This window comes from Calypte anna, chromosome 6 (genome assembly GCF_003957555.1).
Source record: "Calypte anna isolate BGI_N300 chromosome 6, bCalAnn1_v1.p, whole genome shotgun sequence".
Classification (NCBI taxonomy): Eukaryota; Metazoa; Chordata; class Aves; order Apodiformes; family Trochilidae; genus Calypte; species Calypte anna.
In genome coordinates, this window is record NC_044252.1 from 18428702 (window position 1) to 18454871 (window position 26170).

Sequence of the window (26170 nt, forward strand, 5' to 3'; positions counted from 1 at the left end):
AGTCCAAATTAATACCAGTCAATTAACTGAACTAATTTGAGCTTCATACTCAAGATCATAGAGACACAAGATAGCTTAAAGTGTGATATGCCACTGAGGAAATATGATAATAAACACATTATTGCCTCAGTGATGACTCAATAGCTGAAAAGCAGATTGAGTTCAGAAACAGTCTTAATTCACTAATATACCCTGGGCTTCATCTGGAACATGATGTGCAGTACAAACTTGGTCCAGAGAAAGCCTCTTGCACTTTTTGCTGTAATTTTATTTTTATTGTATGTTATGATAGTAATATATTACAGAACTATTGAATGTTATAATAATAACACACTACTAATAATATATTAATATAATTAGTGCATTTATTAAATGATATGTAAAAATATTGTTACAATATTTGACTCTGCTCCACTGAGGGAAGAGCTTTGTTACCAAAGCAAGGAAAAATAGAACCACATACTTAGAGGAGCTGTAGTGGTAGAGGGAAACAACGAGAACTGGAAACAGTAAATGATCTGGATAATTACATAAAGCAAGGCTATAAATCATTTTAAGCAGTACAAATGACCAGGATCAGTATTTAAGGATAAAGTCCAGATGTCTCTATATGCCATCAAGTCCTCAGTTGCTTTTTTGCCTTACTGACTTCAGAAAGGAAAGAAATCCTAACAAGGTGAAAAAGCTGACAAATAGACAATAAATGAACTACTGAAACAGAACATGGACTAGCCATAAAGCAGCAGAAACTATGACCTGAGCATAGACAAAGTCTCCATCTAGATTAGAGAAGGGCTCAATTGATAAAGCCAAGGGAATTTAAAAAAGAAAAGATGGAAGACCAGGCCTGAAATAAAATGTAATCAGACATATTTGCTATGTTACCAGTATAGGAGAAAACTTTTATCTGGTGTAACTGGCATAGCAGTGCTGCAGCTAACTTTGCTGTGCAACTGCATGCAGCAGTAGATGTTGGTCCACATGACTTAAACTCTTCCATTCATTTTGGAATCATAACATATTCTTTCAGTGTCACAGTCACTGTGCAAAGGTAATATTAAATTTCACAGAAGAGCTTCTTTCCAGGCAACCCAGTAAATTAATATTTAATGAACATACATTTTTGTAATAAAGAGAATTTCTTAGCAATGTAAGATCTCTGATCCAGCTTCTTCTCAAATGAATTATTATTATAACAACAAAGTGCAAAGCAATGAATTATACTGAACCTTTCACCACTGTCAGATCTTTATCACAGCAAAAGATCTCTAGGATGCAAGATGCATCCAACATTCAGACCTACGAAAAGTTGTTTTGGGCCAAGGGTTGAACAAATATGTTATGCTAATTTTGCTCTTTCCTCACTAGGAACTCCACTACCATTTTACTCTTCCTCCCTGGTTTTCCTCTTACCCTTCTTAAATGGTCTTCTTGTTTCTCCAGGCTTGCTAGTACTGGGGGGCTGTTTAGGGATTAACCTTGCTACCCTCCAGTTTCTGCATGACTGTCTTAACTGTGCTCAAGAAGCCTGCTTCCTCCCTTAACACTTCTTTCAGATTTGTTGACAAAAACCTAACATGACAAAACAATAAATTATCACACTAAACAATGAGTGACCTTACAGAACAAGTTCTGGCTTTTCTGCAAGCTTCAGAGCCTCATGCATCCCTGCAGCTGACAGCTTCCGATTGATATTTCTGTATTTGCATTGCAGTAGGTTGCGATAAGTTGTCCTCAAGTCCCGATTGAAGAAGGCATATATAAAAGGATTAATGAGAGAGTTTGCATAACCCAACCATAGAGATGTTCTCTCAACCCACAGTGGGATACAGCTGCATGCTGTACCGCAGATGAAGGGCCTGGCAGTTGAGAGGAGGAAGAAGGGCAGCCAGCAGACAGTGAAAGCCCCAACAATAATCCCAAGTGTAGTGGCAGCTTTCTGTTCTCTTTTAAAGATGGAAATGTTTCTCCTGTCATGCTTTAGGAGTCGTGAAAAATGAGTGCATTCTTCAGATTCTTTGTGCAGTTTTACTACTCCATTCATAGAAATCCCTTCCATTTCTTCAAGACGGGGAAATCCTGCAAACTTGTGTTTGGCAGCACTCCTCTTGGCAGCCTTGTAAATCTGATAGTACATGAAAAGCATCACTGACATTGGAATGTAAAATGCAACAGCCGTAGAGTAGATGGTGTAGCCAAAGTCTTGACTGATCAAACAAACCTTTTCATCATTTACGTTTTGAGCCCAACCAAAGAGCGGGGGTATAGTGATAGAGGCAGATAAGAGCCAAACGCAGAGGATCATTTTGGCCATACACTTCCCATTCTGCCTCACAGGATACGTAAGAGGTCTTGTTATTCCCAGGTACCTAGAACAATAATGTAGAGTTACTATGTAGTGCAGTGGTTAACTCATAAAAATTATTTCACATACCCTGCCCTAGAACAAAACACCTTTGGCTAAGGCTTCCATTCTACATTTTTCAGTCGTCTCTACACGTTTATTTCAAACCTGTGAAGTTATGTGTCTTCCACTTGAAAATTTATAGTGCTGGCAGTCGCTGGAAAAGGTTGTTTTATTCTATAAGGAAATCTCCCACTGGTCACAATGGACTCAGATTTTAGTGCAATCTGCTTACAGATAATTTTTTTGTTATTAACAAAATTCTGAAACCTAAATTTGATTTGGCTAGCTTATGAAATCTTAGAATGTAGATGAATGTTCACTTTACAAAACCTACCTTCTTTTGAGTGTATGGTTCAGTTAAAACAAGCATGAATCCATCTTCATTCATCCTCCTTACACATTCAACAGTTACCACAGAACCATAAATGCCAGGTGGGAAGGGACCTCAAGGATCATCTCATCTAACCTTTCTAGGTAGGAGCACAGTTTAGATAAGGTGGACCAGCACCTTGTCAAGACCCCAGACACTAAACTGAGATGATGATTTGTCTTTCTGACATGTCTTTTCATGTTTCAAATGGGAATAACAAACTGCAAATGTCTGCCAAGAGCAAGCTATTTCAGTACTGCAATAATTATTTTAATCAACATTCAATTAGAAAGAAATTACATTTATTCAACATCCAAACTCTGACTCAACAAAAAACCAATCTATCATATCAGCTCAAGAAGACCTGGTGAAAAAAACATATTTTTACTAGAAGCTAAGTTTAAGACGGCAAATTGTAACAAAACAAGAAAACTGTTTATAATGTGTCAAGTTTTTCACAGGCAAAAAATTAAACCTGTTGAAAACAACTACATTTCGTAAGCTGTGACATCTTAAACTATGTATTTTTTCTAATAAAATAAAAATAAATTAAATAAAAATAATATAAAATAATCACTACTGTCCTATATAGCTGGACAGAAATATCCAGGTCTGTGTTTGTACTCTTTTACAGATTTTTTATTTCTCTCTACCCATGGGAAGTTTCTCTTACATGGAATTGGATGCTTTTTTCACATTTAATATTTTTGCTTTGAAATTTGGTTTCTGCTGAACAGAAACTAGCCTATTAGTTAATTGGTATCTCAAATTTTGTTTTCTTTTTTCTTTCCCCCAAAAGGAAATATTTTTTCTGAAAAATCAGTATCATTCACTTTGCTACTCCAACAGAAAGTGTTTCAAATCAGGTTTCAGTACAGTTTTTGGTTTCAAGAGGTACTAGTGTTTAGTCACACAGTGAAGGTTTGGGAGGATTACAAACAAGAAATACAGTAACAAGATTGAAAGTATTTTTTCTGGTGCATTTTTTCTCTCTCTATTGACCTACCAAATCAAATATGAGTATTTGCCTGGCTCTGCAGAACACTGCATTGTTGATTTTACTGCATTGCAGTAAATTATGCTTGCTGCTTTATACAAGAACCCAACTATGTTACAGTTTTGTAAGAATAAAGAAGCTTTATTTCATGATCTGCTCTGATGAGTAACAACAACCTCTCTCAAGAACATCATTGATTTTATATTACTGCTATGGCAAGTGTTACACAAAGGGCAGGACTGGTTTATTGTAACCTGTTCTTGATAGCATCACAAGTAAATAGCAGCAGGCCAGCATTTTGCTGATGAAGCTGTGCCTGGTGGGGCCATGAGCTGAGAGGTATTAGAATTGGCTGGGATTAGAGCAGTGTGATACATGGACCATGCTACTTTAAAAGGCTGCTTTTTGTGCACCTGTCAGGATTAGAATACTGTCATTGCACCTTCTACATTGGCTGTGGCAATATTGTAGTCCACAAACATTTCTGATTTATAACATCATGGCCAAAACTGTGCTCCCAAGGAGCTGAGAATTTTCTGAGGCACTCCAAGAGCAGGGTTAATGTGGTTAAGTTCCAGAGTTTAACTACCTAAGGGATATATCATCCTGTTCTAAGTAATGCAGCTGCAGCAAAGATAAGTTATTAGCTGAAGCCCTTCTGGGACACCAGTGCTGCACCTTTAAAATTGGTCTGAGAACAGCAGAATTTAGCTACAAAAGAGTTAAGTACATCTTTTGTACACTTACAATGTGCTGTTTTTAAAAGTTGGTCGACCTTCCTGAAGTATTTTTTTCCTAGCTATTTCCCAATTAGTCATTAATGACATGCTTGTGAGGTGAGCTTTATTATGCAGCCAAAAAATTTAAACTGGATTTCTGTGAAAATCAGATCCGTGGGCTGCACATTCTGAGTACCTACTGATGTATTGCATGCATCAGAATATACAAAAGGAATAATGAAAGCAGAAGTACACTGAATATTAAAATTAATTAGTTTTGCCCTGGCACCACTTCTTTGGAAGGTATCTGAGCTTCTAAAATACTATTTGAAATTAAAATGCTTCCATTAATATAAAAATACCCCACCATCTTTTCTGCCTTGTGCATTTTGCTTAATGTAGTATGATATGGAAAATAAGTCAGCAGGCATTCATGAAGGAACTTTATCTTTTTATGTCTATAGATGAAATCCATTACCCTTGAAAACTTACTTGAAAGTTTAAAATAGTGTAAATGCCTACTGTTGTCTAATACCCTAAAGAGTGTCCAAGACTTAATAGATTAATGGACTTCAAAAGTATTGTATCAAATTCATTGCAAAAATATGCTTTGTAATGCTATATTTTTTATTACTACTGTTCAAAAAATATGAATAAAGGTAAATCAGATGAACTTAAGATATAATTCAAAGACATTTAGCAGCTTGTGTAATTTCTGCTGGGAAGGATGGAGTCAAATTCCCTACAAAGCCCATTTCATGTGTATTAGCTACCCCCTACACGGAAGAAGTGTTTCAGACTTGTAATTCTGAGATTCATTCTTTTACATGCCACAGATGTTCATTTTGATAAAGAAGAAACTGTGCCTCAGTTCTCTAAAAGAAAGGTAGTGTTATTTCTTACTCTTCCTCCTCCAAGTTTCTTGGCCATATGGTTATGCCAGGCAGGGCATCTATCCCTATTACACCCAGCATAGTGAGGACTATATCTAGGTTAGTTCACAAAAGCACAGTATTGCAGATGCATGGATGGCCTTTTTTTCCTTAGAAACTGGTCGTGTTATTTCCCATTCAGCCATTCAGAAGAAAGGCTGCTGGGTGAGTGGAGAAAAATTAGTGGAGACATTCTGGCACCAGTGTCTGGTGGATATAATAACAAAAAGATGGGAACATTTTTTGTACTGCATCACTGGAATCTGGAAAAGCCTCTTGCTTAAAGAGCCCAAAATAAGAGCAGGCAACATGGAGCAAACAGGAGGCAAATGGTGAGGGATGGGGTAAAGTTCTTTATAAAGAAACATATGTAAATATATGAGCATATCCTCATTTTAAGTTGGCTTCTTGTGTCTCCTCTTCCTCACTGGAGGATTAAAAATCAATTCCTGTGCTACAGTCCCATTCAGGTGTGAGCTGCACATGGGGTCCCCAGCTTGTGGGAGGAAAAATTATCACTTTCCATCCTCTTTCTGGAGCTCTGTTCAAAAGTAGGTGGGAGGTAAAAAGCTCCCTCCTTCATGGGGTGCTGTCATCCCCTACTGTGAATGACTTTCTTGAGCCACATTCACCCACAAAGTACCAACAATGGAAAAGGTAAACTAATAAGTTCTTTATTTTTTTTTTTTTTAATAAAAATCTGGCTTCCTGTGATCCCGTGTTCTTTCCCAGTACCTCCAAATTTTTACAGTTTAATGACAGAAAACTGTTATAGACAATTTAATGCAAAACCATTACAACTGTATAGACCTTCTCATGAGAGCAGTCAGTTTGTGGGTTATTTTCATTCCAGCTTTTTGATACTGATGCATTACAATGACCACACAGAATAGTTTTTATTCTACAGGGCTAAAAGTCTCCATTGTCACTTGAACTTTGTGTCACGCAGACATTTTGTATTACAGCGTGCTCAATATATTAAATGCTACAGCAAATGCAAAAAATGTAATGTCTATGGAAAGTAGAATGGCCTATGGTAGACAGAACAAACCCCCTGACCCCAGAGCCTGTTTCTGGCACATCACTTTACATCTCTTTGTAATTCCTCTTCCCATTTTTGTCTTAGCTTTGTGCTTGTTGTGGTGGCTGCCATACATCACTGCTTGTCCAGAGGTTATCAAACTGGAAACTGAACTGCCATTGTGTCCCACTAGATGTTATTGTACCTAAAAATTAGAAGGTTCCACTTGGTCTCTTTTTGGTAAATATATTATTTCATTCTCCAATCTAGGTAATTGTAAGAAGTAGTTTGGTTTCTCTTCGCTGCCACAGGGTTCACACAGCCATCTACTAGAAGCACTTCTCAGGAAGATTTTTCTCATCACCTTCATATTAATTACTCGTCATTTGTGGATGAATTGATTATTAATTCTAGAAATGTAGAAGATATAAATTCTGCCATCAAAGAAGAAAAAAGTAGCAGTGCCAGGCACAGTAGCATTCCAAGATAAAAAGGCATGACTTCTTCGTTCTTTTGGGGTTTTTTTGGTATGGCATGAGCCTAATTTTTTTCAGCAGTAAAGAAGTTCCTTTCCTTTTCTTTCTGTTTGGTCTTAGAAAGCTAAATATAGCTGTAATGTTTAATCTGTAAAAATGGTGAATCGTTCACAGCTATGTTGGAAACTTTGAGATAGGCCTAGTCCCTACAGCTTTGGAAACAGCCAGGAAGGCAACTTCAAAATAGTAATAGGTTGGTTGAAACTGGGATCCTGAATCCAAAATCTTTATTGTTATGTGCCTTAAAACTAAAGAAAAAAGTAACAGGAGTTGCTTTTCACTGTAAAGAAAGTCAGAGTAATAGAAAACTGAACTGCTAAGGCATCAAAACTGTTTTGAAGCCTCTTGCCCAACCCAGCAATAAATTGAGTGCATATGACATCACTTTTGAAGTACACACATGTAATTGCTTTGTCTCTGGTCTCCATGTACTTTATAAGCAGATAGAATTCCATTTTAATTAGTACACATTTATCAGAATTCACTGACCTGATCTGACAGATGGCTATTCCAGAATCAGCCTAGCATCTTTCACTGACTTTGCTTTTATGAAGCAGACTGGATTACTCTGGAATTGAATAGAAACACTAGAAATTATATGGGTGCCTATTATATCTGCTTGTACCTGGAATTTTCACTTACCATTCAATTATAAACTGAGCTTAACCTGAGGTTTTTTCAGTTCTTCCTATTTTTAGAAAGTCATAAAACTGTTTTCTTTCAAAGATACAAAAATACTTAGTACTTTGTTTTTGTGCTTTTCTTCTAGTACAGGAACTTTCCTGCTTCAATGTATATCTCCATTTCTTTGCCAGCCTGCAGCTATACAATCCTGTCTAATGATTCATCTGCAATAATAACTAATTCTGAAGAACCATGCTGATCTTCTACTGATCTTTGGTGGCTGGCTCTCAGGATCTCCCCCGTTTTTTTCTGTTTAGTTTACTGAAGCATTAAGAGACATTTAACAAGACCAGGAGCACAATGCCATTCCTAAAAGCTGCCTGTATTTCAGAAATATTATACCTAGATTTGGTTTTTGGTTTTTTTTCCCACCTCTCTATGCTTCAATACACTAACCAGTAAGTTAAATGTAAACTAATAAGTTGAAACAACTATAAAAATCTATTGCTTCTGTTATGGCTACTATTAAACCACCCAACAGAAATTGTTCTCTTTTCTGATATGATATTTACACTAAGTAACAGATGTTCTCTTCCATAGACCTGCATTCAAATAAAATACAGGATACAAACTGATCAGGGAAATATTCCTACCACATATTTAAGTAATTGAGGTGGAAGTAAAGGAATTTAAATATAAACACAAAAGTGCTGACACATAAGGATTACACTGCATGACTGTGGTGTTGTAGTGTGAAAAGTAACTTTGTTAATCATTGTATGACAGTGCTGATAGCTGCCTCTCAGTGATACAGACTGGCATCACAATCACATCATTATAACTACCAGCTTATTGTCTCAGAAGAGAAGGGTATTTCAGAGTAAAATAAATACCTTTCTCTAAACCAGAGTGAAGAAAGTGATTTCATTGCATATATGAGAGCCTTGAGAATATGAATTATATCACTAAAACTTGAATGTTACTGTTCTATGCTAGAGTGAGATGGGAGAACTAAAAGAAACAAACCACTATTCAGTGAAGAAAAGACTTCATTCAGTTTTGTGCTCCATATACTTAAATGTTGTATCTTTTCTATGTAGTGAATTAGTACACAGTTTATAAAAAAGTCTTAGCACAATGGCAAGCTTCCAGTTCTTGATTGCACTTATTAGAAAAGGTTAAAGCTCTACTTCTTCCTTCTCATTCATTGTTGAATGCAGTGAAATGAGAGATCTGTATTGTATCTATTGGTTTAGATGCCTATGCATCACGTTTCATACAATTTCAATATTATACTTATTGAAATATTAATACTTTCATTTGATACCTGTAAGAAGGAGAATGAAATATTTATTTTGCTTTCAGCAAGGTCAACACTTTTTATTATTCGCTTTCTTGCTCTCAATTAAATGTATTTCCTGTAAACAAATTCTCTTAACCAAGGAAGACATTCATTCCCAGAGTTCGGGTGGGTACATGTTGAATACAGGAGTGAGTATACTTTCATTTTACATAGCGAACACCCTGACTTGAATTTTTCTTTTTCTGAAAAATCATTGTGGGGGCTTATTTTTGATGGACCTCAAGAAGTGCAGGCTTTCCTGGGAGTGTGTGTGGGGGATTCAGTCAATCAAAACTAAATCTGTCCATTCTAAAGGAGTATTATTTGCCTAGAAGATTCTGTTCTCTCTTACATTTCTCTCAGCTTCCTTGTACTTTCATGGACTTCCTCCTGGACTTCCTGGCAGTCACACAGTCTATCAGAAGATGGGCATTAACCATGATCTTTTGCTGAATGCCTTTATGATTAGAGGATTTACAGCCTCAGATGATTCATTTGTTCACTGGCCTGAGTCACCTATATAACTGAATATAAGGTTCAAGTCCCTGGGCTTAATTTGATCCTAGGCATTAAGCAGTATAGAAAACCAGAAGAGTTGAATGTCACCAGGACAACCCAGGCTGACAAGCTGATAGGTAGAGGCAATCCATACAGCATTTGCTGAAAGGAAAATGCTCATTTTGCTGCTTTGCCCTTGATGTACAGGAGAGTAACTTTAAGCAAAGATAAATATATCCTCTCCCATATCCTGCCTGGTGTTGTCCTGTGGAAAAGACAAACCCTCATGACTCCAAGACAACCTGCTGGAAATGTTTTCTCTCAGTTATGTACTCTGCCAGACACTAGCACAAACACCCCCAGGTAAGCAATGAGGCAGACATTGATAGATTACAAAATCTGTGTCTATATTTTGGCCAGTGTATCCACCTACCATCTTCTCCACCCCGGATGTGCAGGCATGTGCACACACACACCCACCAGATGACCTCTCTGTATCTGGCAGCAAAGTGTGTCAAAGGATTTATACGTTACAAACAACTTGAAAACAGAGCAAACTCCAGGAGCACCTTCTGAGAGGGATCTGACATGGCTGCAGATGCATGTGGGAGGATTCCTGTGTGGATGCAGCTGAGGCAGCCTGGACAGTTCCTCAGGATGAGTGGTGGAGACTCAAACTGGAGATGGGACCCCAGGCCTTTAGATAAAGCTTGCTAGAACAGTACGGCTCTGTCAGACTCCACAACACAAAATGCAGAATTCCCAAGTCTCTGTGCTCAGCTGAGTGCTCTGGCAATGTCCCCTGGTACCACACTGGTGTAAGACCCAGGCCTCCTGGTCCCCTTGCTAGAGCCTCAGCACACAGGGAGCTGCAGAGAGCTCTGCTTGGAGCCATAAAGGAATGGGAATATCAGGGTTTGCCCTGAGCATACCAGGTTGTCCCCTTAGATGCATTTAAGTGGCCTGCCCAGAGTGACAGAATAAGCCTAAAGACCCTGGGTCATTCAAACTCAGGTTGGTGCATTAGCTTTATAACCATTCTTGTTGTGCTGCTTTTGTATCTTCAGTTGCGAGGGCTTGATTCCAGAGCTATGAAAACTGTGTTTTTAAAAGATTAAAGCCCTCATCAGACTCCCATAAAGTAGAAATGGCTAAGGTTATTTTCTCCAATTTCACTTGAATCGTGCTTGGATTGACACTAAACATCATCTTAAAAGGAATTATTTTGAAAGTTATAATGTTTCAAAATTAAAGCCTCCTACAACCTTAACTAGAAAATCATGACTGATATCTTTAGTACAATTAAATGAAGCATTTCAGAAATTGTCACAGTGTTACTGATGAATTAAATGAAAAATTACAGCCCACTGAACTGATAATACCACTATGTTAAAAAAAGTATCTTCAGGGAATAGCTATTTAAACATGTTGATAAGTCCCATCTCTCTCTTCCTTAAATACAAACAATTTAAATATATCTCCAGACAAAGTACTTAATGAAAGAAACCCTCAAGAATACTTTTTCCTTCCTCATCATTCTTTTTCTTGCCCTTTCTGAAGAGACAAGAAAAATACCAGGAGGACTTGGTCCAAATTCTCCTCTTGGTTTCTCCTTGACAGTAATTTCACAAGAGCCCTAACAAACACCTGTGCAGTGATTACAGGAAAGCCTTAACACAGAACTAACCTGCTGAGACATTTTTTACTTTGTTCACAGCTGTACTGACCTAAAGGCAGATCTGAATTTGTCAAAAATTACTCAAAGATTTGTTATGTTCCACTGGGTTTGGTATATAAAAATTTTAATGTTCACCTCCAGTTTAACTTTTTTACCCAAGCTCAGAAGGAAAAACCCCACAGTACATCAATCTCCTGTGTAAGGTACACAGGAAAATCTAATTCTAAAGCAGATTTAATTAGAAGTCTTATTTCTAAAACTTTGGGATGTGCAAAGCATCTCAGGTTGATTGTAATATTACCTATGAAAACGTCAGCCAGAGGTACCTACTGTTCCTAGAATGTGGGCACAGTGAGTTTTAATTTTGTTCCTTTTCTGAAAAATAATTTTAAAATATTATCATTGTAGTTTAGCATAAAATACACTTTTCACTAGTGTGATCATTTCACAAAGGAACTCAATGCAAATAGGTCTGAAACAAAAAAGGAAAGCCACTCAGAATAAAAGAGAGAAATTGAAACGCTGGGATTGTAACTGCAGCACTGAAGCAGCCAAAGGATCCAAGTAAGTCTGTTTCTGAAAAAAGTCTGAGATGAAAAAAGTCACTGGATTTCCTCAAACACCCATATATTCTGGCTCCCTAGCTTAGATCAGTGATGCTTTACTTGAGAACAGCAAGAAACAAAGCAAAAAAATTTTTCTAAGACTGAGTCTGTTATAAAAAACCAAAACCAACAACAACCAAACTAAGAAAAATGTGAGGCAGGGAGTCTGCAATAAATCAACAGAGTGCAAAGAGCTAAGTACAACTCTAGTTAAAGCACTAGAAGATAGAATAAGCTATCTTTGCTCAAAGCCATGTAACAACAGGTATCTATCAGTGCTGTGTGAAGAACGGAAATAACCATACTGTATTTCAGGAAAACTTTAAAATTGGCCTTCATTCAGAACTGTATTAAAGAAAAATCTAAAGTTTTGTTGGTTTTTTTAAGTTCTGAATTGACTGGTTAGAATGCAGAGGTGCACTGAACCCTGCTTTTCACATGTAAGGAAACAAACTGAACCAGAAAATAACTGTATTACTTTACAAAAAAAGTTCTAGCAAAATCATTTCAATTTCATAAAATATCTTTGTAATAAAATATTCTATTCTGATCCCCTACAGTACCAGTAGCTTTTAAAAGATGCAGACTCTACAGTTGCTTCTCTGCAACTGTAGCATCATGTCTCATCTACTAATATGAATAGGACCTATTACAGGAAGAAATCTTAACCTTTTTTGGAAGGGAAGGCAGTAGGCTGGAGTGAGCAGAGCATGAAGGGAAAGTATCAAGCAAGGAAGTCAGGAGGTTAGATCCAACTGTGTATCTGCAATTCAAGAAGCTTTTAGAATACTGCTATTCACAGTCCTTTCAAACTGAAACTTCCAGAAGAGGGACTTATCAGAAGATACTAAGGTGATTCCCTGCCTGTAATTTACACAAACAGCCATTTATTTGCCATTCCTTGATATTTTGGCAGTATCTTGTCTGTACAGTATGTGGTACAGAATCAGGTTATCATGTCTAATCATCTTTCATGTCAATGAACATGAGATCCACTGCAGCCACCACATCTCTCAATCATAGGTCACTTATTTTCTTAGCACTCATTTTAACTAAAATATTTATTTACAGCATGCTTACACACCACATACCAAGTTCTCTCTTCACGTGTAATCCTCCTGCCTGCTGTCATTTTCCTCAGAAAATGTCTTATTCAGTGATATTTTGAAATTTAATTTCAATAAACAAAGTGTTCAGATCAAGGTCTCCTCCATAATCTAGAAATACAACATTTGTAGGAATTTAGTATTACTTTACAAATATTTCTTCCTTTTCAATCACCCAAAATCCTTACATACATAGCCCCAGGTGCCCTTTAACTGAAGGAAAATGTTGAAGGGGAGAAATACCTAGTGATGAAAAATAACTGCAGCAAAACCAAAATTGCGGTGGGTAAAACTGTGTGCTCAGTCCTTCACAGCTACAGTATTTAGTAGTTCATCTATCAAAGTATGTATCAATTTTTTATAAGCAGTTTTGAGAATGAAGAAAGTAGTGGCCACATTGACACTGCTTTTTATTGGTTTGGTCAGTCTCCATTGTAATCAAACTTTGAGCCTCCTGGGTATTGCTCCACACCCGTCAGGCTGCCGGTTCCATGGAGAACAGATTTTTTCCAGTTTGCTGCTTCTGTAATAATTTTCATCAAAATCAGAAGTTCATACTCCCCATTTGGATGTGACTAGGGCTGCTTTTGCAAACGAACTCCAAGTAAGCCTAGAGAGCTCTAGAGAGAAAAACCTGGAAAAAGATGAGCCAGGACAATGCGTCCTCTTTGTCTTGCTGAACAATGGCCTGTCCACAACAGGCTGCCATCACAGTGTATCATTCTCCTTCAGCAACATCTGGGACATTTTAGCTTTATGCTAAAATAGAAAATAGATGCAGCTGATGATAGACCATCTCCCTCCTCCAAAGTCTTTAAAGACAGTGGGATCTGGAGAGTATCAAGGATCTCAGAACTCTCTTCCTTGCTCATTTTACAGGTGCTAACCAGGCATGAAAGCAGTGAAAAGAAGTGGGATCAGCAGAAAGAAGCCCTTCTTGTCTCTCAGTATGTCTTTCCTTTGCTTTTCTCAGTAGCAACTTGGCAACTCTAAGGTTCTTCTGAGGCACGGTGGCATCAACTTTGTGTGAATAAAGACTAAAATACCTAAGGTATTTTATTCCAACAACATCAGTTCTCACAGCAAGGCTAACAACTTCAGACACGCATTTGAATTTAGGATGAGAACTTTGGCATCAGTGTGGGATGAATCACCACAGCCTATGGACACCTTATGGAAGTCACTGCAAACTGCAGGACTTTGGGATATTTAATCACAAATATTTGGGATATTTAATCCCTTCATCACAACATCTAGGCAGCAGTGTAGAAGCTTCATGTTAAGTAACAGGCTTTGGAAATGTTAAGCTCCTTCTTATGTTGCTTAATTCACAGACAAACAGACCACTATACTAATTTAATTTTAGTTATTTTCAAAAAAAAGGAGCTCGTGTCCTGCTGATGACCAAACTCATTTAGCAGAAATCATTTTCTGTTATGGGACAATAGATTCTTGAGAGAATACAAGTGGTATAGTTGCTAAAACTGCATTTGCTAAGAAGTGGGTCTCCAAATGCAGATTCTTAAGATAAAAGGGAAACTGCAGTATATAACAATTTGAAAATTAAGTCTTTAGAGCCAAAGCTGTTTTATTTTTAGCATCATAACATCTTATTAGACTATAAAAGAAAAGCTTTGCATCTTATCAGAAGCTGGTTTGGGTCACGCATATAAATACTTTGCACTACTTTGTGGACAGACAACATACTCTGATTTTGTTCAGGAATTAGTATTTCAAACAATTTTAAATGTTTGACTTCTGTGGCAAATAAAATTTAACAAATCACATAGAGAACTTTTACAGACAATTATTCTGGCAAATGGCTCTGCCTATTTGGAATATTTCACGACAATCACAGCATGTTTTTGTAGTTTGTGTCCATGATGACAGTCAGGTAGCAAATTCTACAGTAAGTTTAGATAATAGCATATACTTCTGTTATCTGTGATCATGCCTTCCATTTCCATGTTCTGATTTTTTGCCTACTGCCAATTCTAAATACCTGTTATTAGTGTAAATCTTCTAGGGCAGTATAATCTTTTACTTTGATTTGCAAATCCTTTTCTGGTATGGAGAACAGACCTCTAACTAGTAAAACACAGTACTGACAGACTTGTGGTTTTTGGAGTTACCTTTGTGTCTCTCCCTGGAGATCTGCAAACCACATGTTAAAATACATTGTCTCTAGTTTCTAATCCATCTCTCATGAAAAGCAAACAGTTTATTAATAACGTACTTAAAGAGAGCTCTGTATCTGTGACTCAATGTAATTTGCAGCAGCAATAGACCACAACTCTGATTGCAGGTACTTGTATAGCGATGAGAAATTATTCTAATGCCAGGAGGGTTACAGATCAGTATTCTTCAGTGGAAGAAAACTCAGCACATGAGATGCAGCAAACTCTGCCCAGGCTCCCTTCATCCCTGAGCAGTTTTAGTACCATTGTTAATATGTAGAAAGCTGCTCTTGCTCCCCTACCTGCTACACTTTGCAGAACAAATAACTCTCAATGTGACAAATGTGTTACTTTTCATATGGCTTTACCTCCACTTCCTACAGTTTCCTTTAAGGAACTCAAAAAATTGCAAACAAAAATGTGTAACTTACTTTCCTTGTGGTTATATTTTTAACTAGCACTTCCATAAGCTAAAAACCTTGGTTTCAGGCCTTTGACAGTTTCCAAAAATCCCACCCATTTCCTTGTTACATATTCAGGAAAAAAACAGTTTTTTCTTCAGTACACGAGGTACCTCTAAGAAGAGACCATGCCAGTTCCTGCTTTAAAATAAAGTTAGTTTTGTAATGTCCTCACTGTTGCTTTGGTTGTTCGTTTTTTTTTTTTTAACATTCATGACCATTTTGCAATGAAATAGCTGTTCATGATGATACTAATCCCCCTCAAAAGTCTCTTGTGCTAGCTCATGATGTGATAGGAAAGGCCAGGATAAAGACAGAAAGAATATATGCAGTACTGACTTCATTTCCCTTCACATCTCAGTTTTGCATAGTATTCAAACAACTGGCACTATTAGTAATTTTATTCTTCTTCATATTTTACCCCAAAAATTGTTTATGGTTAGAGGTGGATCACTACCTGATTTGCATGCATGTTAATATGCACAGTACCATCCATATGTATGAAATAATTTGGATGTTCTATTTAAGGCCTCCTGAGTAAACATAAAGGAAAAAAAGAAAAATCAGAGATGCTTCACTGTTTAAATTTGTTACATTAGTTCAAACAATTGAAACAAATTTTACCTAGGACATATGTAAGTACTGGAGTCTTTTGGAAAGAAAAAACTTAAAATCTCTAATAAAAGTTTGCTCAAAAAAAAAAATCACCTGTTTTGCAGTCTTTATATATAGGAATAAATATATTATGAATTAATCACTTAGAAATCATTGGTTATTAGGTGCAACACAGGAAACTATAACTTGTAAGCTTTCCAGCTGAAAGATACTATCCTCACCTTAATGACCATTACAACAAAGCTGCAGTGAACATTACTCTATGGTGCCTGTGCTTTGTAAACTCAGATGTCAGAACTTGTAATTTCAGTGCCCAATCTTTGCTGTATGATAAGTGCACCTTGGGATACTCAGCTGTTTCTCAAAAGTTTTTAATGTTCGTGCAAGATTTACAATGTCCATTGCCTCTTTCAGATTTCTCAGTCCACAGAGAAGGGACTGGATCTTTGTGTGATATACAGAAAGAAATCAAACGTGTACCTGAAAGATAGTTCCATACGTACAATACCAACTGCAGATAAAATGGGATGTTCTGTTTCAAATGCTGCCACAAATGTGTCTGATAAAATGTTTCAAATTCAAAATGGTTTTAAAAGCGATACTGAATTGTTTTTAAAGAAATAAGATATTCTCCTTGGATAATTTACAGGGATTTTTTTTTTATAAATAGGTTTCAGGAAAAAATATTCCAGAAAAGTCAAAGATCGTTCTTTTATTAATTTCTGATCCTCTAGAAGGCTGTGCAAGCAACATAGTAGTTTTAGTAGATATATCAGCAATATAGTAGTTTTGCTTCAGACATGATAAAATGACTACAAATACTTTAGTATTTCATTCTATGATAGGCATTCAGTTCAAGAAAAACACTCCAGGAAATTATAGTTTGATACTAATATACACGAGTTACTCTACATCATTATGTGACCATGGTATGTATTTGTATTTTTCTTATTTATATTAGGAGATATTTCTGAAAGCTGCCTTCAAAAGTGATCAAAAGAGGAGTGTTTCTAGAATTTAATTCTTCCAGTGAATCCTGAAGGAAATCCAACCTCAATTATGTAAACTGTCTTTGTGACCCTGACAGGAAGAAAATCACTTTTTAAATGTCTCCAGAAGCCCCTGGTTGTCAAAAATTTGCATTAATGTTCCCTTACCTCTGACTATCAGGGTCCTTTGAAATGTCTGAATGAGCCTCCAAGAATTAGAGACCCCAAAATCTCATCCAGTGTTAAACCCTGGTAGGAGCAAACACAAGATATGTTTCAAATGTGGGGGAAGAAGGCAAGCAGCCAATTTCAAGAAAAGGTATTCACATAAATGTGGCATAATTTTAAATCTCCTGGTTCTGAGCGAACTATAATTCCCCATACATTACATATCTTGGAACATTACCATTTGCAGTCACATTTTTCACTGCTACCTCTAGATTATCTTGCATCTCCACATTTCATGATTCCTTCTCAGTAACATTTAAAGACATTCAGTTTATAGCAGCAATAGAACAATCAATCTAAGGCGACTTTTTCTGTCTTTTAGCTTCCCAAACTTTGTCAGACTCTAATGTATTAGCCCTAAGACTGTACATAAGCCATATTTCCACCAACTGCAGATCCTACACCTTTTCCCACTGCAGAAGGACAAAGCTTCAGCTTATCTCAGGAGCAAACAAATCCCCTTTACTCCTGAGTTGTTAAGTCTTCACAAAACAGTCCTATCTGTGTGATAAAAACACATCTATCTTATTGCTCATCTGGCAGTACAATTACAAAGCATCATATCTCTGAAAAGACATAAAAAAACAATTTATATGGCCAGGAATAGGTTACTGTGTAACTAATTGGATCTTCTACAGGCTGCCTACATAATATGGAAAGAGATACCTAAGGATGCCAAGAAAGGTACCTAGGTGTGATCATGATAGTACAGCAAAATACCCCAGCTTCATTTATTCTTTTGGAGCTGGTTCTTAGTGAGAGATACACATTGGACTGCTTTATACTATTTAATGCAACTCACCTCCAATTCCACTTTATCTCAGGATTTGTGGGCAAAAACTTGTTACACAGATTTTCAATGAAAAAAATAGATTGTAAAAGTGTTCAGCAAAAGATTATCTTAAGGAATGTTTTTTAAGTGGACTAAATTAGAAAAACTGCATGGAAAGGAAAAAACCCAAATCTTTTTCCATTGTAATGGAAACTATAGTATATCAGTGCCATCTGTACCTTTCATAAACCAGATAAGTTATTTACAGACACAAAAAGAGTATGGATGTTTATCAGGTTGAACAACTGAAAGAAAGGTTCTTGTGATGATGCTGGTGGTTAGCTCCTGCATTGATCCCTGCACTTTTTTCTGCAGTAACTCCATCACATACTTTTCCTATAGTTTCTTTTAGGCTTTTCTTGATCCCTTAGTTATTTCTGTGTAAATAGATTTCTGCTTTTCACAAACCTGTGATAAACTGAACAAGATCTCACAGGGAGCACTGCATGTAGGTGCTATATTTATTCGAGATCCAAAATATATTACATACAGGATTTTTGATACCTATCACTACATACATATTCCACACATATTTTCTGAAGGAACTGAGCAGAGCTGTGTAGTGCTAAGGCTTGGACAACAGGACCAAGCCAGAGTTGACCTATAGATGAATAGGTGTGTTTTATACTAATAACCTATAACCTTTGTATCAGTAGATATTGTATTGATTATAACCAATAGTTATGCTGATGCCGAGCAACTCACCATCTCAAAATATAATTTTTTACTGACTTGAAATCTGGAGACAATATTTTAGGAAATCCTACCACCCACATCCTGGACTCTGGCCAAGTCTTATTGTTGGTTTGTTGGGGGCATAAACCAGATAGTTCTGCATAGCAAAATATGCAAATCATTCTGATTTGCTGCTTTTTAAGAATATAAGGCTGGACCTTCTTCCAACGACTTTGGATGCCTCACCTACAGGTGGATGCACCATGTAGGATTTTCCCACTTGCCGGGAAGGGTTCTACAAATCCTCGCTGCAACTGGAGCTCCTCAGCAACTACAGATCTGCATGATGATAACATGTGCAAGTGGTGATGTATCTCTCTTAATCACTATCTTTCCTCCTATGTAGTAATGATTTGATGCATTACTTTGAATTTTCTCTGTTTATTTGCTTTGAGTGCTTTGCTCTCTTATTTTTCTTATTGTGTGTTTTCTGTTTTGTTTGGTTACCAACAGTAAAACACATCTACTCTCTTCACTCTAGTGTCCAAATTTCATTACCATCCTCAATCAGCAGAACAAGCTGGCAGGACAGAGCACAGCCTTTTCCACCTGTGGCCTCAAGGTAGAAAGAGTTTCATACTGAGCAAGAAGCCACACAGGGCTCTTAGGTGCCAGTGGGCTTAGGAAATTGCTGGCAAGGTTTTCAGGTCACGTTTTCAGTTTTGAATGTATACAGAATTTAGACTTCTTGATTAATTTAAAGCACTAAGTGTCTATCCAAATTTAGTCCCAAGTTCTTCCTTTGAGACACTAAGCTCCTCAGTCTCCATATATGCACTAAGGACACTCATAAGGAGTGAACCTTAGGAACTGAGATATTCTAAGGTGAATCATTAGTACTCGATGGTTGGACTTGATGATCTTACAGGTCTCTTCCAGCCTTGAAGATTCTATGATTCTACTCACACCCACTTGGAGTATGGCAAAATATATCAAACAAGGAGGGAGAGAGAAAAGATTCTTGTGTAGAAAAATCTCAGGAATGATAATAAAGCAAACGTTGGTATTATTTGCATACAAATACTAAATCCTCATCAATTTAATGGAAGTCTGGAATACACATGAATTGCTGGCTAAGATACAGACTGGAGATGCTCCCCCAAGACTGTTTCATTATTTGTGTGGGTGTGTGGAAAGTGTTGTAATCCATCAATGGTATCTGAGTAGTTACATTACTTTATCACTTTTTAAGCCAAAGAGTTATTTAAAAATTGAATTCAAAATTGCTACTGATGCAGTTATCAAGTGGATACTCTCCAAAACAAGATTTTTGTAGCTATCTTGGGTCAGAAGAACATGATGAATCAGCAGGCAAAAAATATCAGTCTAAATTCAATTAATTCCCTTTTTGTGTTCATTCACCCTCCAAGATGTGGTTTGCATCCATCTCTCATAATTTACTCCCAGTGTTTGCTCACTCTTAAATGCAAATTAACCTAAATGTGTTATAATTGATTATATTCAGAACCAGAAAAGTAGAGCCTTAAGAGAAACTAAAGGTGGCTACTATTTATTGAGGCACAATTATCCTGCCAAAGTCTCTGTAACCTCTGCCTTTCTCCACAGTCCCTCCCCATACCATGGATGGGGAGTACAGCAAAGGTAATATTCTAGTATTGATTATCTGAGTATCAAGTGCTCTTGCGCATTTAAACTTATGAAATTTGATAAAGGATAAGTATTCTTCTGTCACATCTGTTTTAGTTCTGAAAAACCTGTCTGTAAGCTTTCTTCCAAAGCAGGGGCTTAAATAATATAAAGATACCTCAAAAATAACGTGCTCATCTCAGGTCACTCTGATAAAGATCTGTGGAGGCTTTCATACTGTGAAATAAAAGGAAAGATATCATCTGAAAAACAATATTAATACTCTAAATTGTGGTATCATTACAGACATTGTATCATTACTTACACAAATTTATTTCCACGTATTTCCTTGTGGAAATAAATTCTGCAATGTCCATAAAATTACTTTTACAGACTAGCTTCTTTCTTGTGTACCCTGTACAAAGTTAGTGATCCCCATAATAGTATACTAACACATATTGCAAAGTCTTAATATTTATCAAACTTAAAGTACAAGCAATTTAAAAAGTAAGGGAAGTACTTGATGTGTTTAGCTCGCAAAAAAAGGATGTTTTTTTTTTTTTTCAACACAATGTAACCAATCCATTTGTAGACTCCATGCTAATCTGCATCTTTCAGAGTTATCCAACTGATAAATTCAGCTGAAAAATGCATCTACTGCTGCAGGGCTGTGCAGCAAAATATCTCTGTGAGCAATAGGCTTGCCAGCTGCTGGCATTTTAGGGCTCTAAGTGGCATGAGCTGAGTAGTACGTTTGTGCAAGAGAAACAAATCAAAAACAGTCTTTGATTTACTCATTTTATCCTACTTGAAAAGGCCTCAAAGCCTCTTCTTTACGAGACATATTTACTTTTCTAATAAAAAGTATTACCTCTCCTTACAACCTCACATACTATTTACTATTTACTTTCAACTGATTCTCACATCTGCTTCAGAAAGCATCTAGAGGTTTAACTATGAAAAGTTTAAAATACCCAGCTTAGTTGCTTCCCCTGCACTGCTTGTGAACAGCCTCACCTTTCCCTCCATGAGAGACTTTTCTGGACCATTACAAGGCTTCCTAAGCAGTCTTAAAGAGCCAGGTGGCAGTGCAATTCAAAGTTAATAAAAATTTTCCCTTTTTTACATTTTTGACCTATCATAACCCTTCTCCCTAAACAAATGTCTCATACCTGAACCCAGAACCATTTAATTTTGTTATGAGGTTTAGGGGTATTTAAATGGCACTGATGATTGTGGCCAAGTTGGAGCATGGTGGAATTAATTCACTTCTGCCCTGTTTCTGAATTTCCTGGCTCATCCTGTATGTGTTATCTTTGCACTGAGATAATCAGGGGTCTACCTCTGGAGATCTTATCCTCCTAGATAACACAAAACATTGAGTGTTTCCATTAAACCCATTTGTGAAAATGGTCTGACCCTCTAATGCACAACATATAATGTGATTTGCAAGCTCCTGTACTAGATACAATACTTTACCTGGAGGTATTTATTTTTTCAGAGATACATCTCTCTGATTTTTCAAGGCTTTCTGAACTACATACCTTTAAGAACAATTGGAGGTAAGATGGCATCACTAAAATCAATGCTACACTAATGACATTCCCTCATTCCCATTTAATTTTCATCATTTCTCCCTGGTTTGCATATTTTGGTACATAATTCACTATTTAAATATTAATTAATATCCCAAGATAATCTTCATCCTAACTGAGCAGTGTTAAAAAGTATAAGATTATTTATTTTTAAACAGAATTAAAAATTATGGGGATTTTAAAAATTTTTTATTGCCAAGTGGTAGAGACATTATCCTAATGGATTGCTGGCTTGTTTCCTTCTATTTATGATATCACCAATCTTACTATATAATCGATTTGGGTGACAGAGGCTAAAGCAATATGATTTACAAAATTTTTATTTCAAGGAGAGAGTAGACAACAGTATAATGAACTATGAAGAGATAACGTTCAATAAACATTCAGTGATAGAAGTAGGAATGCAAAACAAGAGGAGATTAACTCTGTTTTAAACCAGCACTTGTTAATGAAAACCAGTCATTCATAATAGGCTATTTTCTGGTCTAATTTCATGGCTATATCTCTTACTGGTCTTTTGGGAAGAGGAGGGAGTGGAGGGGAGGATGGAAAGAAGACAGCAAGAGACAAAAAAAACTTGTCTTTAAATGGTTATTAGAAATGGAGAGGGAGAGTTCAGACATGGACATCAAGAATGATCAGAGAAGGGAAGGACTTTATGTGGAGAGAGTAGAAAAATTAAATCACCCATATTAAAAATAGGTAGGATAGAAAAACAGAGCATAATGGTGGAAAGGTGGAGAAGCCTACCCATATTTTTTTACAACGTTGTAATTAAGTCAAAAGATAGCAATTTTCAAGGCAGCAACAGAAAAAAAAATAAACACTGTGATACTTAGTCAAAGTCTGTAATTTCAAAAGTCTGTGATTCAGAGTCTGGATTTCATTGCCACAGGATGCTTTGCAGCATCCAGATTAACTGCTAGCCATTACAAAAGTCACAGGGAGCAGGGGATGCTTACACAGATATTACAGTTTTTTAATTAATACAAACTGTGACACTCCTTGGTGTGAAATGAACTTTGGATATCATGGGAAACTTTTGCAAGACTCTTTCATTCACAAATGCAGAGTTCTTCCCCAAAACTTTTTGAAGCATTTAGTCAAGGCTGCAGATAGCTACCAGACTTGAGAAACCAATTATCTAGTCTAGTTCAGAAGTTCTTCAATTTCTGCTGATTGTGTTGAGTTGTATTGAGAAGAGTCTCCCTCTAGATGCTAAAATTCTCAGCATAGGTTTCAAGCTGTGGAAGAGGGAAGTTACACTATGATTCTTGTTTTAGAATGGGACCCGCACAGAATAAAGGCATCTCTTAGCCTCCCTCTGCAGAGGAGAGCTTAGGCATGGCCAAATGTGATATCTTAGGTATGGTCTTGACATTAGAAATAAATGCCAAAGATCCTCTTCTGCAGTCTGTATAGACCTCTTTATTGCCTCAGTGCCTGCCTCTTTTTTAGGAAGCTATCTGACAATGAGTATAGCTTGGTTTTTAACAAGGCAGAAGAAAATTAAACAAAAACCAACCAAATATTTGAAAAAACTTTTCCTTCAAACAAAAGGTTATTTGTCAAAAACTGGTCAGTCGATTGAGCTATTCTGGGGTTGTACTAGAATAATCAGCTGTAATTCCTGACCCTTCTCTGACATGATAAAACTGGACTGAACTCAGCAAGGCTACATTGTCACCAGCTTCGAAGAATCAGCTCACAACTAGACGTGGTATAAAGCAGTTTAAAGACATATACTGCAAAATTTAAAGCCGCTGTTAGCCTCCCTTTATTTTTAAAGAGACACAGTAAACGTATACAGTTTAGCTCCAGCTTTGTTCTGACACTTTAACTCTGTGATGAGAGCAGGGAGGTCACCCAGAGGAACAACTTAGGAGCCTGGGCTGGGACAGCGGGAGCAGCCCGCACTGCTTCGCGCGGCTCCTTCAGGCTGCAAGGCTTGCTCTCTCGCCTCCTCCCCTGCTTTTACGTTGTCTACAGCTCCCGGAGGCGGCAGAAGAGACCCCGGAGTACCCGGTCCCGGCAGGACCCCAGAGCCAGGCGCTGTCCTGGGTCCCCGGGCACCGGCGCGGTGCCGGCCCCGCGGTGCGAGGGAGTCGGGGGGGGGAGGGAAGGGGCAGAGCGGACCGAGGGTCTCACCTGTCGATACTTATCACGCAGAGAGTCATGATGGAGGCCGTGCAGCACATGACATCCATGGCGATGAAGACGTTGCAGAAGAAGCGCCCGAAGATCCACTCGCCGCCGATGAGGTCGGTCACGCTGACGAAGGGCATGACGGCTAAGGCCACCGAGAGGTCAGCCAGGGCCAGCGAGACGATGAGATAGTTGGAGGGCTGCCGCAGCTTCTTCACGAAGCAGACGGAGATGACCACCAGGCAATTGCCGGCGATGGTCAGCAGGGTGATGAGGGAGAGGACGGCGCCGATGACAACTTTCTCCACGTTGCCGTAGCTGAGGATCTGCTCCCCGCACTGGGAGTCGTTGGCGGGGAGGGGGCTCGCCGTGGGCAGTGCCGACGGGGGGGACGACGGGCCGAGCTTTGCCAGGCTGCGCGGGGGCCAGGAGCCGGCGATCATCCCACCGCCGCTCAGCTCCCGCGGCTCCTCCAGGACCAAGGGCCGGAGGTTACCGTAGAGGTGACTGCCGTTGAGGGCGAGGACCATGTTGGCGTGAGCTGCCCATGAAGCCCCCCTGCCCGCTCGCCGGCTCTCCCCGCCACTCGGAGCGCTCGGGGTGGTGTTCGGGCTCGTGTTTGGGCTCCTCCTGGGGCACCCGGCCCCGCCCGCCTCCTCGCAGCCGGCGGAGAGCCCGGCCGGCGGGCCCAGCCTTCAACTTACCGCGGAGCAGCGGGGCTGACCGGCGGCGTTTCCCGGGCGGCCGCGAGGTGGGTCCAGCGCCATCGCCGCAAGCCCGCGGGGAGAGAGAGGGGCAGGCGGGCGGGGGTAGCGGGCGGTTCCCACCCCCCGCGCCCACCGCCGGCTTCCGCCCACGGCTGCTTTGATCCGACGGCGGCGGGGACGGGATGGGAGCCGCTCCGCCTCCCGCTACCTCCCCCCTTCTGAGCGGCAGGTGGGGGGAGCGCCCTTTCTGCAGACCCCCTCTGCTCTGCCTCTTCGGGCTCCGGCTTACCCTCCGCGGTCCCTTCAAGCGAGGGTCGATTCGGGAACCCTCCTAAGTACGTAGATCTGTATCTATTTATACATTATATATATATATATAGGTCGCACCAGAGAAGCTGCGCGCTGGTGGAGGAGGCTCGAGCAGAAGCGAGGGCGGCTGAGCCGGTGTGGGTGGCCGCCTCTCGGTGTGCTTTCTCGGGTGCAGCGCGGCGTCTGCACCGCCTGGTTCTGGAGTGCCTCTGTCCCTACTATCACAATGTGTCTGCTGAGAGATTCGGTTCCGGCAGGTCAACTGCTGCTGACAGAATCAGAGAATGGCTAGGGTTGGAAGGGACCTTAAAGATCATCTGTTCCAACCTCCCACGATGGACAAGGACATCTCCCACTACATCAGGTTGCTCAAAGCCCCATCCAACCTGGCCTTGGACACTTCCAGGGAGGGAGCATCCACAGCTTCTCTGGACAGCCTGTTCCAGTGTCTCACCACCCTCACAGGAAAGAATTTCTTCCTACTGTCTAACCTAAATCTCCCCTCTTCACATTTTAAACCATTGCCACTGGTCTTTCATAGAATCATAGAATCATAGAATTGGCTGGGTTGGAAGGGACCTCAGAGATCATCAAGTCCAACCCTTGAACCACCATTGCGGTTGCTAGACCATGGCACTGAGTGGCACATCCAGTCTCTTTTTAAATATCTCCAGGGATGGAGAATCCACTACTTCCCTGGGCAGCCCATTCCAATGCTTGATCACCCTCTCCGTAAAGAAATTCTTTCTAATATCTAACCTAAACTTCCCCTGGCACAACTTAAGACCATGCCCTCTTGTCTTGTTGAAAGTCGTCTGGCAAGAGACCAACCCCCCCTGGCTACAACCTCCTTTCAGGGAGTTGTAGAGAGCTATGAGGTCTCCCCTGAGCCTCCTCTTCTCCAGGCTGAACAGCCCCAGCTCCCTCAGCCTCTCCTCATAGGGTCTGTGCTCGA

At 38.9% G+C, this 26170-nt stretch overlaps 1 protein-coding gene across 1 annotated transcript; it reads right to left on the reverse strand.

Annotated features, from left to right (window-relative positions):
* Nucleotides 1–1509: 1509 nt before the first annotated feature.
* Nucleotides 1510–24730, reverse strand: HTR7 (5-hydroxytryptamine receptor 7). The gene is made up of 2 exons (XM_008502015.2): nucleotides 24203–24730; nucleotides 1510–2369 (listed from the first exon to the last, which is right to left on the reverse strand). Exons 1-2 carry the CDS (start codon nucleotides 24727–24729, stop codon nucleotides 1619–1621), a joined length of 1278 nt encoding a protein of 425 aa, XP_008500237.2. The 5' UTR covers nucleotide 24730; the 3' UTR covers nucleotides 1510–1618.
* Nucleotides 24731–26170: the final 1440 nt, after the last annotated feature.

Bases quoted from the DNA above. Each gene is read 5' to 3' on its own strand.
- HTR7 (XM_008502015.2), bottom strand. From the start codon at position 24,729: ATGGTCCTCGCCCTCAACGGCAGTCACCTCTACGGTAACCTCCGGCCC. The intron at 2,370-24,202 runs GTGAGACCCTCG...TTATTGTTCTAG, and splicing joins TGCGTGATAAGTATCGACAG to GTACCTGGGAATAACAAGAC.